This window comes from Ambystoma mexicanum, chromosome 4q (genome assembly GCF_040938575.1).
Source record: "Ambystoma mexicanum isolate Mex_15411 chromosome 4q, UKY_AmexF1_1, whole genome shotgun sequence".
NCBI classification, from domain to species: domain Eukaryota; kingdom Metazoa; phylum Chordata; class Amphibia; order Caudata; family Ambystomatidae; genus Ambystoma; species Ambystoma mexicanum.
The window spans coordinates 129683593-129699337 of NC_090928.1; the positions used below are offsets into that span (position 1 = coordinate 129683593).

Here is a 15745-nt window from a genome sequence, read left to right on the forward strand (position 1 = left end):
CACTATTGCCCCCAAGTGTTAAACCTAGTTTATTATTAGAAGTGTTCGAATATGCTTGTCATTTGAGTTTAAGCTTATTTTGAGATCAGTAAAATATTTTTGGAGACCTTTGTATTTACCACTATGTGTTTTGTTGTGTATAAGCCATGGGTTCTCTGGAAGGCATCACACATCTCAAGTTAAGTGTGACCTGGTTCTACCACGCATCACTTTTAATTACCCTTGTTGCTGCGTCCTCCACAACGTTCAGATGTGGATGGGCGTGGTTCGCAGACTGTGATATAAATATATTCAATGTCCAACAGGATTAAGAATGATGTCTGCAAGGGCCAGTGCCTGGAATGAAGGGTTCCACTTCTGTTAGTATTCCAAATGTAAACATTCCCATCTTTACCAATGAGGTTACATGCGTTTGAATAATATCACTTGTTAAATCCAATATGAGATTCAGGATCTTCACACTTGTAAATGTTGAAACGAATGTTATTCATTGATAGAGTTGTTTTAGTTGTACTGTGAGCCAGTGGTGTAGTATGTATGCCTCCCCACTTTCAAAAATTGTCTATGAATTCAAATGGTAAGATTTCTATAGAGGAAAGGGTATTCAACTCTGTAGTCTATAAAGAAAACATAGTATGTAATCATTGGAGACCTGATGAAGGTCATCAAATTTACAAGAATTACCAGCTTCAGATACTGCATGTTTTGTTAGCTATCCATTGGCCAATCGACTCTAGATCTGCATTCTGGATGCCTTATTCGACGGCCGCAATGGTCGTTCTGATTAAGGCCATCATAACCTATTACATAGACATGGAAACGGTGCCTTGAGATAAAACCTAGATCAAGAGCCAAGCGTGAAATGGGCAACTTGGGTCATAGATTAAAAAAACAAAATTGGTTTCTGATATTTCGCTTCATGCCGGACTCCAGCCTCTAAGCGCAGTACTGGGACTGGGTACCGAACCCGTGCTGCTTAGTGTAGTCTTATTTACAAGATGAGAGTGTGCCCTCTGAGCCATTTCCTCTCCTGTTTGTTTCAAAGATACAAAAAGGTGAGGTATTCTTTCAATACATGTTTTGCACTCAGTCTTTGAGAGATTGGCAGAATATTACCCATCTAGAAATTATCAACAGCAGCCGCAGATCTAATAGAAGAAGGAAATCGCACATCCACACATGGACCTAATTGGAGTTTTCTGGCTTGAGAATTATAGCTGGCGTACAGTGATATATTTCTCAATCAAAAATGGAGGCCATTATCTTTATTGGTTGCAGTGGAAAATTCAGCAAGCAGGCTTTGAATTCCCATCAGAGTGACAATACAAGATAGTGCAGTTTTTTCAATGCAGGCACAATATGTTCTCGTCGATTGAGACACAAGGCCAGTCATGATACAACATTCTGTGATCTCTGAAGACAGTGGAGGAGGCCCGCAGCTCGGCCTAGATACACAACATTGATATGATAAAGTAACACGATAGGTACATGTTGAGGAAAGTAAGAGAATTGGAATATAATGTTTTAAGCTGAAAGACATATTTTGAGAGTATTTGGGGCATCGAAAAGATGTTTGTGTCCCAAATCATAAACTATAACCTAAAACATTATGGGTGGAAGGTTATGAATTAATCTTAACGACTGCCATTGCTATGGGCAACTTTCACCACTATCTTTACTAAGCCCGTCTTCCGTATGGCTAGTCCCCTTCTGCAATTGTGCAATCGGTATTGTACTGCTACCAATCGGAACAGTCGAGTCAGGCCTTGTGCCCTCTGCATGGAAACACAGGCAGCCCCAGAGATGTTTTGACCTTGTTGAGCCTTATCAATGAGGCGTAGCTGAGTTACCTATGTCACATTGAGAAAGGGCAGTACCATACAATTGGGTATTTTCCATCTATTTTTTTATTTTTGGGGGGAATCAGTTTCCGAACGGGAAAAGGGAGATGAGCAAAAAAGCAAAGTGGGAAACCGATTACTGCTCTTTCCACCTTAGATACTCTTCACTGGTAACCACTCACTTAAACCACCTTTTTAGAATTTAAGATGATTTGTTCATATATCTCTGCCACGAGACACGTATGTAGGAAAAATACATTTTATTCATATCTTTACAATAAATTTAAACCGCAATAATAAAACAGATTTCAACACACAATGGACTTTCAACATGACAAATATTTCAACACAAATCTGGTGGTAGTAAAGCTGTTATGTTATTATGCTCTCCAAGTATTCACAAGAGCTGCTTGCGATTTTTCATAAGCAACAGTGAGGACTCAATTAAGTTTAAATGATAGTGTCCAGTCACATCACATACAGACTTTTTACAGAGCGGTTTCACTTAATCTGTGATCAAACAAGCTGACTTTCTAGATAGTCAGTCACATAGCTAGCCGACATGTTTCGGCCTAGCATTTACATTAGATATTATTTCTAATATCCTTTCAAAAATTATTGAACGTCCTTCCTCAGGACAGGATAATTTCTTTGGATGGTGCATTTGTCTCAACTACCCCTCTGGTACAAGTGCGTAATCACAGTGATGTTATTCATGATGTTGTATGATCTCTTCTGGTGTGCCATACAACTAAACTTTTCAGAATTGTTGATTGCGGAGGAACCCAAAATTGATTGAATGTCAGGACCTCTAATTTGGTTTCCGTAGAATTATTTTTTCTGAACTCCCACGGTAACGTTGTGTTGTTGCAGGAATATTTTCCTGGTTTCCCAGGATAGGGCCATGTATCTAAGTCGTCGTCTTTTCCCGTGTCGGCTTTCAGATTAATCTGAGCTCGTGTCCTCCACGGGTTGCTCCTGCGGTACAACGGGAGCAACCCACAGAAGACACAATGTTACTGTGGGAGTTCCAAAATTCTTTTTTTTACTAGACATTATCATTTAAACTTGATTGCATTTTAAATGTATTATAAAGATATGAATAACATTTATTTTTTCTACATATGTGTCTCGTGGCAGAGATATATGAAAAAAATCACCCTAAATTCTAAAAAGGTGGTTTAAGTGAGTGGTTACCAATGAAGAGTATCTAAGGTGGAGAGAGGGGTAATCAGTTTCCCACATTGAGAAAGGACCAACATCTGGGCATACCAGCACTTACTTATGGAGACAAACTATGACCTAAAAGTGTGATGGGTGGAAGACTATGCATTAATTTTAATCACTTCCTTTGCTAAGGGCACCCATCAACCTCATGTTTTTTAGTCTGTCTGCGCCACTGCAGAAGGGGACCAGCCATTTGCAAATCAGTTTTGGTCCTGCCACCAATGGGAGCAGTTCAACTCAAACTGCTAGGCCATGTCCCCTCTGCCATCAACCTTCAGTGTTACATTTGTGACCCAAGGTGGGACAAGAATGCCTAGACGATGGTCCCGGGCCTGCTGTGCCTAGAGACCCAAGCTACACCTTGCCGATGATGGCTAATGAGGCAGAAACATGCCTGGGATTGCCTACAGGCTCGAGCAAAGGATGTTACCTAGCAGTTCAGGATGAACTGCCTCTTTTGAGGTGGGAACAAGCCTGAGTTGCGCATGGTATATTCCCTTTTGCAATGGCATAGCAGGCTGAAAAACAATGTTCTGGGGGGATGCTCTGAGCAATTGCCAGTGGTTAAGGTTTACTTATATCCTTCCAGACATCAACTTTAATTGTTGCATTTATCAACCCAAGTAGGACAGGTATGCCCAGACATGGCTCCCAAGCATTCTGTAGCAAGAGACCCAAACTACACCTCACGATGACACCCAATGAAGCTGAAACATGTCTGGAGTTGCTTGTGTTCTTGTGTAGAAAGGATGTGAGATAGCAGTTAGGGCTGGATTACTCATGTTGTGGTACCAAGCCTAATTTATATTTGGTCTTTCCGCTTCTGTAATGGCATGGCAGGCTGAAAAACAACAGTCTAGAGCGCTGTCCAGAGCAATTGCCACTGGTTAGTGTTTATTCATTACTTTCCAGCCTTTAACCTTCAATGTTGCATCTGTTTTTGAAAAGGTCCATAATGGCGAAGATATCTCTGTGTATTGAAAATAGCACAGAGTTGTGGTCCTCATTTCAGAGTCTCAAACTTACAAAGGCCTGGGAACGCTTCCTCTAATCAATAAGGAATCACAGTGGCCCCTAGAGAGTAATCCCTTTAGGACACAATGATAAAGCAACAGACATGGGGAAGAAGAAACTGTGTATGTTAAAACAGTAAGCACGAGTGAGAAACATTTAGTATTAATCACCCACAGTACGTATGTGTGTAGAAGTCGCATACAAGAAGAAAAATGTTTATCTAATAAAGAAAACGTTTTTGGTATGAAAAATGCTGCACAGAGGCTCACAATGAAAAATGATGGAATATCAGCACAGGCGAGCGTTGGAAAGAGTTGTGAGAAAATTTGATTTGGCCACAGTAAACATAACGAGAAGAGTATTCTGAAAGCACTGTGTGGGCAGTGATCTATTTGAGTAAAGGACTTCATTGGAGGGGTAACCTGATTGTGGACCCAGCGGGGGTGGAAAGGATTAGAAAGGGTAGACATGGCTCAGTGAAGCTCTGAGAATAGTCTTCTTAGTGGAGTGGCTGGTTGAGGCTGCTGGGTCAGACAATAGAATCACAGTACAAGTGGTCTATAACATTTTTCCAAATGACCATCCCCCAAATAAATTTTTTGGGGTGTGTGTGTGCTAAACACAGACATTTACCTGGCGGTTCTAATTGTCTAATCAAGATGTAATAAATTAGGTTTATTAAGTATGAAGGAGCACCCCGTAACTGGGAATGTACATGTCAAAGTGCATTCTTGTGCGACTAGCAATACTATGATTTCTCTCAAGAGGGATCCAGCTTGGTACATCATGACAGCGATATTCATGAAGCTTCAAGCAGGCCTCAATAACTTCCAGGCACCCCAGTGTACGTCACCACTGCAAAGGTGCCATAAATCAAAGACCATCCACATTTGAATGTGTCTGTATTTTCATCCTGCTTTCCTGCCAACACACCTGGCCGCTCAAAGACTAAAGAAGGGAATTTACTCTATTGTCTCCAGGCCATTGCCAGAGCCCAGCACCATCCCGTCTCACCCCACTTTACATGGATGATCATGCGAAGCCGAGGGTAAATTCAAAGTGGCCCCACATTGCCATACTCTCTTTGGATTGGCAAACATCCTATGCCTGAAAGCTCCTAGTTTCAATAAGCAGTGAAATCTATGGAAGCATAGATTTGACCCCAAAGCAAAGAAGTCAGAACCAACCCAATCTCAGCTGAGGGGCATTGAAGCACCAATTAGGGAACAATCCACTGGTCGCTTTCTTTCAAACTGCAGCTGAAATAACCCAACAGCCGATCAGACAATCGCAGCGTCCGATCAATATGAGCAAGACATCCACCTTGCCTGAAGTGGCCACAAGCCGACACATACTGCTAGAAATCAACCCTAAATAAACACATAAAATACTACAGTTAAAGCGCTGCAAGGCTCAAATGGAGACTGTTTAGAAAATATCAATCAAATGATACATTCTCACTGACAGCATGACACTTCTCATTCCTAAAGAGATTGAGTTTCACACAAAGATATGGACCATAGTGCAAAAAACAGGAACTAGGCATTCTTGTTCAGTGTTGTTTTTTAAAGAACCAGCAATGTAGAGTGACCTTCTAGGGTTTCTCTATTGAGCCCCGAAGCAAGTTGTTGTAGCTGGTCAAGTATGTTTTAATTAAGTACCAATTGCATCAGCAATGCATGTCATTTATCCTATGTATGGGAATAGTTTCTTATCTGTAACTCCATTTCTCCAGCATTGGTATCTTTCATGGATTCACATGCTTAGAATATTCCACGTCGACAGACTGGGAACCCTCGGTACACTTATAAAGCCGTTTCCCATTGGAAAACTTCCGACACGTTTGTGTCCTATCTACGTCGTTTTTGGGGCCGCCCACACATGCCCCACTAGGACATAGCGGTATAAATGCCCCGCCCCTGCGGCTCCCTTCAGATTTCAACCCCTCCAAAGCAGAATGGGGTGAAAACCTAGTTATACAAGTAGATTGCATGCCGGGGAGGCCGGCGGGCGCATGTGAATCCATGAAAGATACCAATGCTGGAGAAATGGAGTTACAGGTAACAAACTATTCCCTTCTTCAGCATTGGATCTTTCATGGATTCACATGCTTAGAATAGAATACACAGCAGTAATCCTGAAAAGGGGAGGTGTGAATGCAATCCGGCACCCTCCTAAGCATACGTATACCGAACCATGCTTACGTAAAACTGCCAATTTATGAATACGCAAAAGTACATGCACATATCAATATCTCTATATATATAGATATACAAATATACGTCCATATATACATATGCTAAAATAAGTACAGAACCTTCCTAAAAAGGGCTTACCTTATTGAAACAGATGGCGTAAGACTGCTCTTCCCATTTGTATCTCGTCCGCATGCTGCCGTTCGAGGCAGTAATGGCGGGTAAACGTGTGAGGCACTGACCATGCCGCCGCCTGGCAAATGTCTGCCAGCGGGATTCCTGCCCACAACGCCGTCGAAGACGAAGTTGCCCTCGTGGAATGAGCTCTCGGACGCCCTTGTAGCGGTTTTCCCGCTTTGGAATGACAAAAGGCAATCATCGACGAGACCCATCGGGCCAGTCCCTGCTTTGAAATTGCTTTTCCTCTCGCCGATGGACCATATGCAATGAAGAGTTGCTGCGTAGATCTAAGTTGTTGAGTCCGATGAAGGTAACATTTTAGAGCTCTCTTCACGTCCAAGGTATGGAGGACTTTTTCCGCAGCTGATGAGGGGGTCGCGAAAAAGGTAGGCAAGACAATGGATGAGTGTTTATGATAAGCCGTAGGAACTTTTGGAATGAAACGAGGATTAGTTGACAGAACCACTTTGTCCTTAAAGAACCTTAGGTACGGCGCGCCTACGACCAATGCTTGCAATTCTGAGAGTCGCCTAGCTGATGTTACAGCTATTAGAAAAGCCAATTTCCATGACAAGAACTTCATCGACTATGTGGCCATTGGTTCAAAGGGTGCTTTCATTAACCCTGCTAGCACCACATTAAGACTCCACGTTGGTGGAAAATGTTTAACCGGCGGGAATGTTCGGAACAGACCCCTCATGAAGTGTTTCACCAGCCTGTCACTAAACAAGGGAGACGACTGCGTCCTCCTCGTGAACCTAGAGATGGCCGCCAGGTGTACCTTTATTGATGAAAAAGATAATCCGCTCTTCACCAGGTGTAGCAGATACGGTAGAAGTTGCTCCGGAGTTACCCTTAGAGGTTGCACTCCCGGCTGTCCTTGACACCACGTACAGAACCTTCTCCACTTACACGCGTACGACTTGGTGGAAGGGGCCCGTGCTGCTTGCAGGATTCTCCGACAATCCGACAAAATGCTCAAGGCACCAAATTCCGAAAAGTCAGGAGCCAAGCTGTGAGATTGAGACTGTCTGGATTGTGATGCCACACTGTTCCTTCATCCCAGGACAGGAGATTTGGAACCTTCGGGAACGTTATCGGTTGATCTACTGACAGGTGAAGCAGGTCGAAAAACCACGGCTGCCTCGGCCAACACGGTGCCACTAGGATGAACCGGCACCTGTACCTGCTTATCCACTGCAGAGTTCTCCTTATAAGAGAGAACGGAGGGAAGGCATAGAGGAACTTGTCCGTCCACGGGAAGGAGAACGCTTCCCCCAGAGAACCTTCCTGTGGCCATCTGCTGGCATACATCTCGCATTTCTTGTTCCTCTTCGTTGCGAAGAGATCCAGCGGAGGCTGTCCCCATTTCTCGAAGACCTTCGACAACTGAACGCTGTCTATCTCCCATTCGTGTATTTGGTCGATTTTTCTGCTGAGTGAGTCCGCTTGCTCGTTCCTTACTCCCGGGAGATGATGAGCTACGATGGATATATTGTGTTTCAGAGCCCAATGCCACACCTTCTGAGCCTTGGTGGAAAGGGTTCTGGACCGCGTGCCCCCTTGCTTCCTTTGGTAAAACATCGCTGTCGTGTTGTCTGTCAATATTCTCACTATGGACCCTCTGATGTGCGGTAGGAAAGACTTCAAGGCCCAGCGCACTGCTCTCGGTTCCAGAACGTTGATGTGCAGGAGTGACTCCCTCCGAGACCAACGACCTTGCGTTTGTAGAGTGCCCATGTGTGCTCCCCAGCCTGTCAGGGATGCGTCCGTCACTATGGTTAGCCGAAACTCCGGCTCCTCTAGGGTTACCCCTCTGGAGAGATTCTGAAAGCTGTGCCACCACTGAAGAGCTAGTAGGAGCTTGTCGTCGTCGACGGTCAGCTTGTCCGACCATAGCCCTTGGGCCTGCGTCCACCAGTCCGCCAGAAACTCTTGAACCGGCCTCCTGAACAGGCAGCAGTTGCCAATCGATTGAGTTTGGTGATTCTGTCGAGGGATGGCTTCACTAACCCTGACTGGGTCTCGAATTGTGCACCCAGGAACACCAAGCTTCTCGACGGCGTCAACAAAGAGGTCGACACACACCTTCACAAGATTCTACTGCGTCGGTAAGAGTTGCATAATGTTGAGTTGTTGTATTGCTTAATGTTGAGCCTGTTGCCACCTCCCGTGGTTGTGCATGTGTGTACTGCTATGCATTCTCTTATTCATGAGCATGTGAATCCATGCCAGACCCCATGCTGGAGAAGGAACAAGTTACTTACCTGTAACTGTTGTTCTCCAGCATGGGTCTGGCATGGATTCACATGCGAACCCTCCCGCCTACCTCTCTGCGGCTCTTCACTTGGTCATACTGCCACTTTACGTGCTACCACATCTGAGGATGGCTGCCAGAGGCAGGGCTTAGGGAGAGGGCAGTCATTGGCTGGGGGCAGTATGACCCAAAGACCAGTGATTGGTTACTACTAAGAAAGACAGATCAGAAACGAAATTGATACTGATTTTTTTCTATACCGAGGATTCCCAGCCTGACGACGGGGAATATTCATGAGCATGTGAATCCATGCCAGACCCCATGCTGGAGAATGTCCGTATCTTACTGTGTCCAACACCCACTGATCCGTTGTTATTTGCTCCCATTCGTCGATGCAGCACGATACTCTGCCTCCAAGAACGTTCTGATGCCCGTCATTGCTGGTCCTTGGTCTGCTTATCTCTCGTCGACGACGAGTAACCTGTTCTCTTCCTGGGGGTCTGGTAGTCCCGGCATCGTTTTGCCGCTTGAGAAGCCCGTCTGTATCCCTGGGAGGGGTACGCTGGCCTACTGAAGGATCTGTCTCTCGATGCCGAGAATCTGGAGTTTCCCGATGCTCCCCTAAAGGGACGAAAAGACCTGAAACTTCGACCACTCTGGAGGGCACCCAAGGAGCGCGGTGTGTCCGAGTCCTCCTTCATGCCCTTCAGGGCCCAGTACACCTTCTCGCCAAACAGAAGGTCTCCCTCAAAGGGCATATCCAGCACCTTGTATTGCACCTCTGGTCTAAAGTTGGTGCATTTTAGCCATGCTTGCCTTCGGAGAACCACACCGTTATTCATCTGTTTAAACCCTGATTCTGCGAGGTCCACTGCGATGTTTATGGCAAGATTGGAGGCCTCTTCACCTTCCCTCACAAGTAACATCGTAAGGCGGCGATGTTACTTGTCAGGGAAGGTGAAGAGGCCTCCAATCATGCCATAAACTTCCGGAAGATGCTCCAGCATGGGTGCCAGTCGGTGTCACATCTCTGTGTCATATCTGGCTACTATAGCCAGAGAGTTGGCCGCTTTCACTGTGGTTGCTCCTACCGACAGCACTTTTTTGCCAAGGGCATCCTGTCTTCTGGCCTCACTTTCCGGGGGGGGTTGTGCACTTGTGCTGGGCCCTCGCCTTTCTCGCCGCCGCTGACACCACCGAGGCAGGGGTTGGTTGGGAGGAGAGACACTTGGGGGTAGCTTCTGGGGCCTTAAATTTTTTCTCCAGGCAACCTTTTATTGCCGGTTCCGAGAAAGGGTGACGCATGGTTTGTAACCCCTCCTGCCACACATGATCCAGGATGGGTACCGAGAACACCAACCTTCTTCTCTTTCCCATGTGGTCGAAAAGAAAGCAGTCCTTTTTCTCCTCTTCCTGGGCCAACCCGAATTCTGTACACGCTTTGGCCATCATGGCGTGAAATGACCCATTGTCGTCCGGGGGAGACGGCTAAGCCAGGCTTCTCGGGGTTTCTACTTCCACCTCAGACTCCCAGGTTGGATCCCTGGAGGGGGAAAGTGAGACATCCGATAAGGTTCTCCTGTCCGAGTCCGAATCTATCAGTTCTCCCTCCTCGTGGCGTGCAGCTGAGAGGTCTTCACCCGCTGGCATTGCCGTGGGGGTTGACGGAGGTGGCCGACGAGACCGGCCCGGCTCGTCGATGGCCGACCTGGCCGGTGTTGCTTGAGGTAGCCTCTCGTCCAGTGTCTTCAGCAAAGTTTGTAATGTGGATAAAACCTCCAGCGACAAGAGTGACTGCGGATTGAGAAGAGGGGTAGACCCCGGAATGCTGGCTCCCCCGGAGAGAGGCCTGGTAATTCCTTGTAACCCGCTACTCTCACATCCTCATCTCCCGAGAACACCGACAAGGCCGCCTCTTTCTGCAGTAGGGTCTACGGCAAAACCGGGTTGAAGACTTCTGGTCGCCAGGCCTCTTGCGGAATCTCCGTCGACGAGGCTAAAGCTGGCCCCGGCGTCGTCGCCGCCGTCACCGTCTGCGGCCCAAGAATAGTTGAGATCAATTGTGTCAGTGGCAGAGAAGGGGTCGACGACTGCCCTGCCGTCGACGACGGTGGTGGTCGTGTAGGTCCCTGAGGCGTTCCCGCCTTTTCTGAACTTGACCTACGCTTCTCTGCTTCTCGACTATCTATGGTGATCGCCCGAGGAGGATTTCGACTTTTCCTTTCTGTCTTTCTTTCTTCGTCGAAGATGAGGATGACAAGGCTTTCTTCGACGAGGACTCCTTAGAATGGCTTCTCGATGATTCCTTCTCCGCTGGTCGTGATTTCTTCACCAGGGGTTCTGACGATGTCGAGCGGCGCGGGGCCCCTGAAGATTTTGATGCTGAGGCCACGCTGCGCGTGGTGCCTACCTATGAAGGCGGGTATGCCCCCGCTCCATCGTTTAACCATGCCACTAGTCGTCGACTTCGATCTTTAAGAGTCTTCTGGGAGAAGCCCTTACATATGTCGGACTTGTCTGCCGAATGATGAGGGTGTAGACAATATATGCAATCCATATGCCCATCCCCCTCATACACCACCTTCAACCCGCACGTAGCGCACGGGCGGAACAGCGCTTTTCCCGACATTAGGACAAAATTCCAACAGCACAACCTAGACAAAATAGTAGACTACACAAGGTGCTGACACTACTTTGGAGACGGTTGAAATCTGAAGGGAGCCACGGGGGCGGGGCATTTATACCGCTACGTCCTAGTGGGGCATGCGTGGGCGGCCCCAAAAACGACGTAGATAGGACACAAAAGTGTCAGAAGTTTTCCTATGGGAAACGGCTTTATAAGTGTACCGAGGGTTCCCAGTCTGTCGACGGGGAATATTATAAGCATGTGAATCCATGAAAGATCCAATGCTGGAGAAATATAATTATATTGTCAACCTGTGACATCCTTTCCAGGTAGAAATGGAACCCAGTGAGTAATAATGCTGGTTGCCTGCACTTCCCTGAACAGAAACCAGGTACCTGCTTTTCCTGGAAGAGCGGGGACTAGCAAAACCAGTGTGAGGTGTAAGGACGACAACAGGATGCAGGGGCCTCTGAGAACCAGTGAGGGGAGAAACCAAAATTAACCCAACTATTCCAGGTCACAAGTGACAGTTCACAGTCATCCAAAGATCCAAGGTAACAATTGTACACAATCCAGGAAACACCCGGTGTGTCACAAAAATACAATCGTCTGGCCCCGGGCAGTTCCAGGCCAGTTTGGGAAGACAAACAAGAGTAATTTCTGTTCATGAAGGACAAGGGAGAATCTGTAAGGAATTCGAAGTCACCAACAGGAATTATGAGCCGGTGATTGCAAGAGAACGTCCTTTACCAGAACTGGGGAATTGCTCACAATCTGTCTGGAGAGCATGGCAGTCGGAAGCAGAGGTTGGAATCAGGAGTACACAGGATTTGCACAGCCGCCAAAGCACACTGAGAAGTGGGCGGCAGGCAGCCAATGCTTATATTTCCGGTTCTGGGAAGAGTTACGGGAATGGTATGTCGTGGGCATGTTCATGGGTGGGGTTTGCGGCACAGCCATCTGGGTAATGTAGCCCTCCGATCATGGGTGTCTGCAGGGCTCCATGGCAGGTGCCATGAATATGAATGATAAGTTACGATTGCTGAGAATGGGCTGTGACACAATTTAAGTCGATAACAACAAGCAAGGTGATTGAATTTATGCAGACAGTTTCTGATCATAAAGGGGTTCCAGGCAGTCCAATGACTGAAAATGGCATGAAATTTGTTTCCCACCAAAGAAGTGCATCCCTGATGGAGCAGTGCATAGCACATCATAGGACAGCTTTACACAATCCCAGGGTCAATGGGCTTGTAGAGAAAACAAATAGATTTGTCACCCGAGAAGTTTCAAGTTTTGAACTGCACCCTCGTGCTAGAGAAGCCAGAGACTGTGCTAAACTCGAGTGTGCTGAAAACGTGCGGAATGAAAGCCAACAGCTTGAATATCCTGACATAGCATTTCCTGAACACTTTTCTTTTGCATAACATTGTTTCCCACACTATTCGTATTTAGAAGTAAGGATTGGCAATAGGTTTATTAGTATAGGCCCTTTTTATTTTGACAAGACACCACTAGGACTGCGTTATTATTATTTGATGGTCATAGCTTGTTCCCACCTTTAGATTTAGGTTTAGATACGTGTTTTTTTGAAACCCAAATGAAGTTCAATAAACACCCTTGAACTGTGATCATTTGTGTCTGTCTTACTGTTTGATACCATGCCTTCCTTACACTATTCTTTCGAAAGGCTGCCCAACCACGGGTAGTGGAATTAAGGGGGCTTTTGTGGCACCACCGGACTTGCCAGACGCTTGACAAATTCCTTAACCTTTATGCCGAATTGTGGCCTGTAAAAGCGCGCAGACAACCGGTCTGATGTCATAGTCACTCCCAAGTGACTTGCTAAAGGAATTTGGTGAGCCAAATCCAAAAGGAAATGTTTGTGGCATTGGGAAATCACCTCTCCATCAGAATCTTTTGGCTCACTGTACAGGAGTCCATCCTCCAGGTACACTTTGCCGAAGTCCTGATTTGGCGGACCCTTAAATCCGGCGGTAATAGCGCGACTGCCGGATTTAAGGGTTACTGCCAAAGTCGTGATGAGGCCCAGAAGACTCAAGGCTACTTGCATTTTTTGGGGCCCATAATGCAATCTCATTCAAATGCAAACAACAATTTGAAGGGGATGTTATCATGCAAGTCATAACAAAAACCCTGACAATATATGCAATCCATATGCCCATCCCCCTCATACACCTTCTTCAACCTGCACGTAGCGCACGGGCGGAACAGCGCTTTTCCCGACATTAGGACAAAATTCCAACAGCACAACCTAGACAAAATAGTAGACTACACAAGGTGCTGACACTACTTTGGAGACGGTTGAAATCTGAAGGGAGCCGCGGGGGCGGGGCATTTATACTGCTACGTCCAGGGGCCTCTCCCTTAGCCTGCTCCTCTGCCTGCTTCCGCAGACCCACCAGAGTGGGACACTCTTTCTGGGCTGTGAACAAGTCAGTCTGACCTGGGCCCCCAACTGATGCAAACTCGTTCGGCTTGGGCAGGCCGTTCAGATCTGCGCCCACCTGGTCCTCCATCTCAGGTTCCTGTGCTGCGCCAGGCAACTCTGAAGTCACTGAGTCCCCTGCTATCAAAGTAGGGTCCTCAGTGGCTACAGTCCTCTCTCACAGGAATAGGCGACACAGTAGTCTGTGGAACTGTACTAGGGTCTACCGGCCACGCCGGTCCTTCAACAAGCCCTCTGGAAGCTTTCCAAAGGATCTGAAAGTGTTCAATCTGGCGATCTCTTTGGCCCTCGATCGGGTAGTCGCTGTGACTATTTTGGGATCAGGAAGATCATTATCCAACAGACATGGCACAGGGATGGAGTCTTTCACCGCTACACGGTGCTGGGTCGTTTCACCTCACCAGCTGAACTCTACTATCGGCAAGACACACTTACTCTGTCCGTCAAACCCACTGACGCACACATCAGGCCCATCAACATACTAGCCTGGCTGTACCCACTGCCGGGTGACAGTAGTGACACTAGCCATGGTGTCTCGATCCACGGGAGTTTTGTATCCGTTCATATACACATGTTTTAGATAGAGTTGAGTATTATTGGGAACTACGGTCTCTTCTGGAGACCCGGTACTGTTCCCACTCAGTGTAACTTTTCAAGAACTGATTTAAGACTTTGTTTTTCCTTGGGAGAAATTGACTTTGGACATTTACGGGGATCGGAATCTGCCCAGAACAAGTAGAAGTCATCCAAGACCTTCATTATTTGGTGCTCTTTTATTTATATTTTTTATGCTTTACTTTGAATGTTTTGTTGTTTAGAGTGAGGGTTAGTTTTATGCATGCTAGGTGGTTTCCCCTTATATCCTAGACTAGGTAGGGAATACCGTGGTAGAGTATGTATAGTTGGGGCTTATTTATTGTTTCTGTTGAAAATAAAATGTCAAACCTTGGAAAACTAAACTTAGTTGTGAGCCTCACATTACTGACCCCTCACAGCACACTGCGGAAAAGGCTACACGGCCATGGCAAACATAATCAATAATAGTGGGCACTCGTTGCGGGTGTCCCTCAAGAGCGAGGAAGTTAAGGATAAATGGGCATTGACCTGGCTAAAAGCATGACCAAAAAATTCACCGAATTCACTTTTCCATTGGATATTTATGACACTTCGAAGCACAGGCTCGTCTATATTACCTTTGCATTTAGGCACATGAAATATCTAATGATGCATAAAAACTAAATAGTATATTGCTTTTTCTTCACAATTTATTTAATCTTGATATACCTTGCTGATGTCTTTCAAATGAACTGAGACTGTAAACAGTTCTCCTACGACAATACGAATACAATATACTTAGCTTGACGATCATGTCAGTATATGAAAATCTTATTCATTACCTGCCCGGGGATGTGAAGGCTTAAATCGAGCCCACATGCAAACTCTGAATGATGCTCTATGGTCTCAAGCAAGGAATCAGGCTTGGAAAAGTCCCAGAATCTGTAGGAGGCAATAAAACACAATCAGCTAATTGAAAAATGATGTTGCAAGAAACAATCCACTTAAAAGAGGCATTTTACTCTATCTATGCAAAAGCCTGAAATAATATACACGAACACCGAATAGTTAAAAAAAATGACTTAAAAAATACAGAATGTTATTAACAGACACGTTAATGAAAAACTGTGAAAAGAAATCTTCAACTGTTAGCTAGAAGATAACATTATTTTATGAAAGAAGAAATCCTTGACCAAATTCCTGAATGGCTTGCAACATAAACACTTTTCCGCTCTAGACAGTGATATTAGAGGAGTGGCCATATAATGGGCCTGATCATGACTTTGGCGGTAACGCCGGCGGTATTAGCCCTACCGCCGAACTCCCCAGCGCTAATAGCGCCAGATCACGAGTTCGGCGGTAATGTAATTCCTCATTCCC

At 46.1% G+C, this 15745-nt stretch overlaps 1 protein-coding gene across 2 annotated transcripts in view; it reads right to left on the minus strand.

Annotated features, from left to right (window-relative positions):
- PEX7 (peroxisomal biogenesis factor 7) overlaps positions 1 to 15745 on the minus strand; it is a 1557721-nt gene that overhangs the window by 144340 nt on the left and 1397636 nt on the right. For both annotated transcript variants that reach the window (XR_011268107.1, XM_069607655.1), the window contains exon 9: positions 15208 to 15307. Coding sequence is in view for 1 of the 2 variants with exons in the window: in XM_069607655.1 (XP_069463756.1) it covers positions 15208 to 15307 (100 nt within the window). In the remaining variant the exon portion in view is untranslated. The remainder of the gene's footprint in view (positions 1 to 15207; positions 15308 to 15745) is intronic.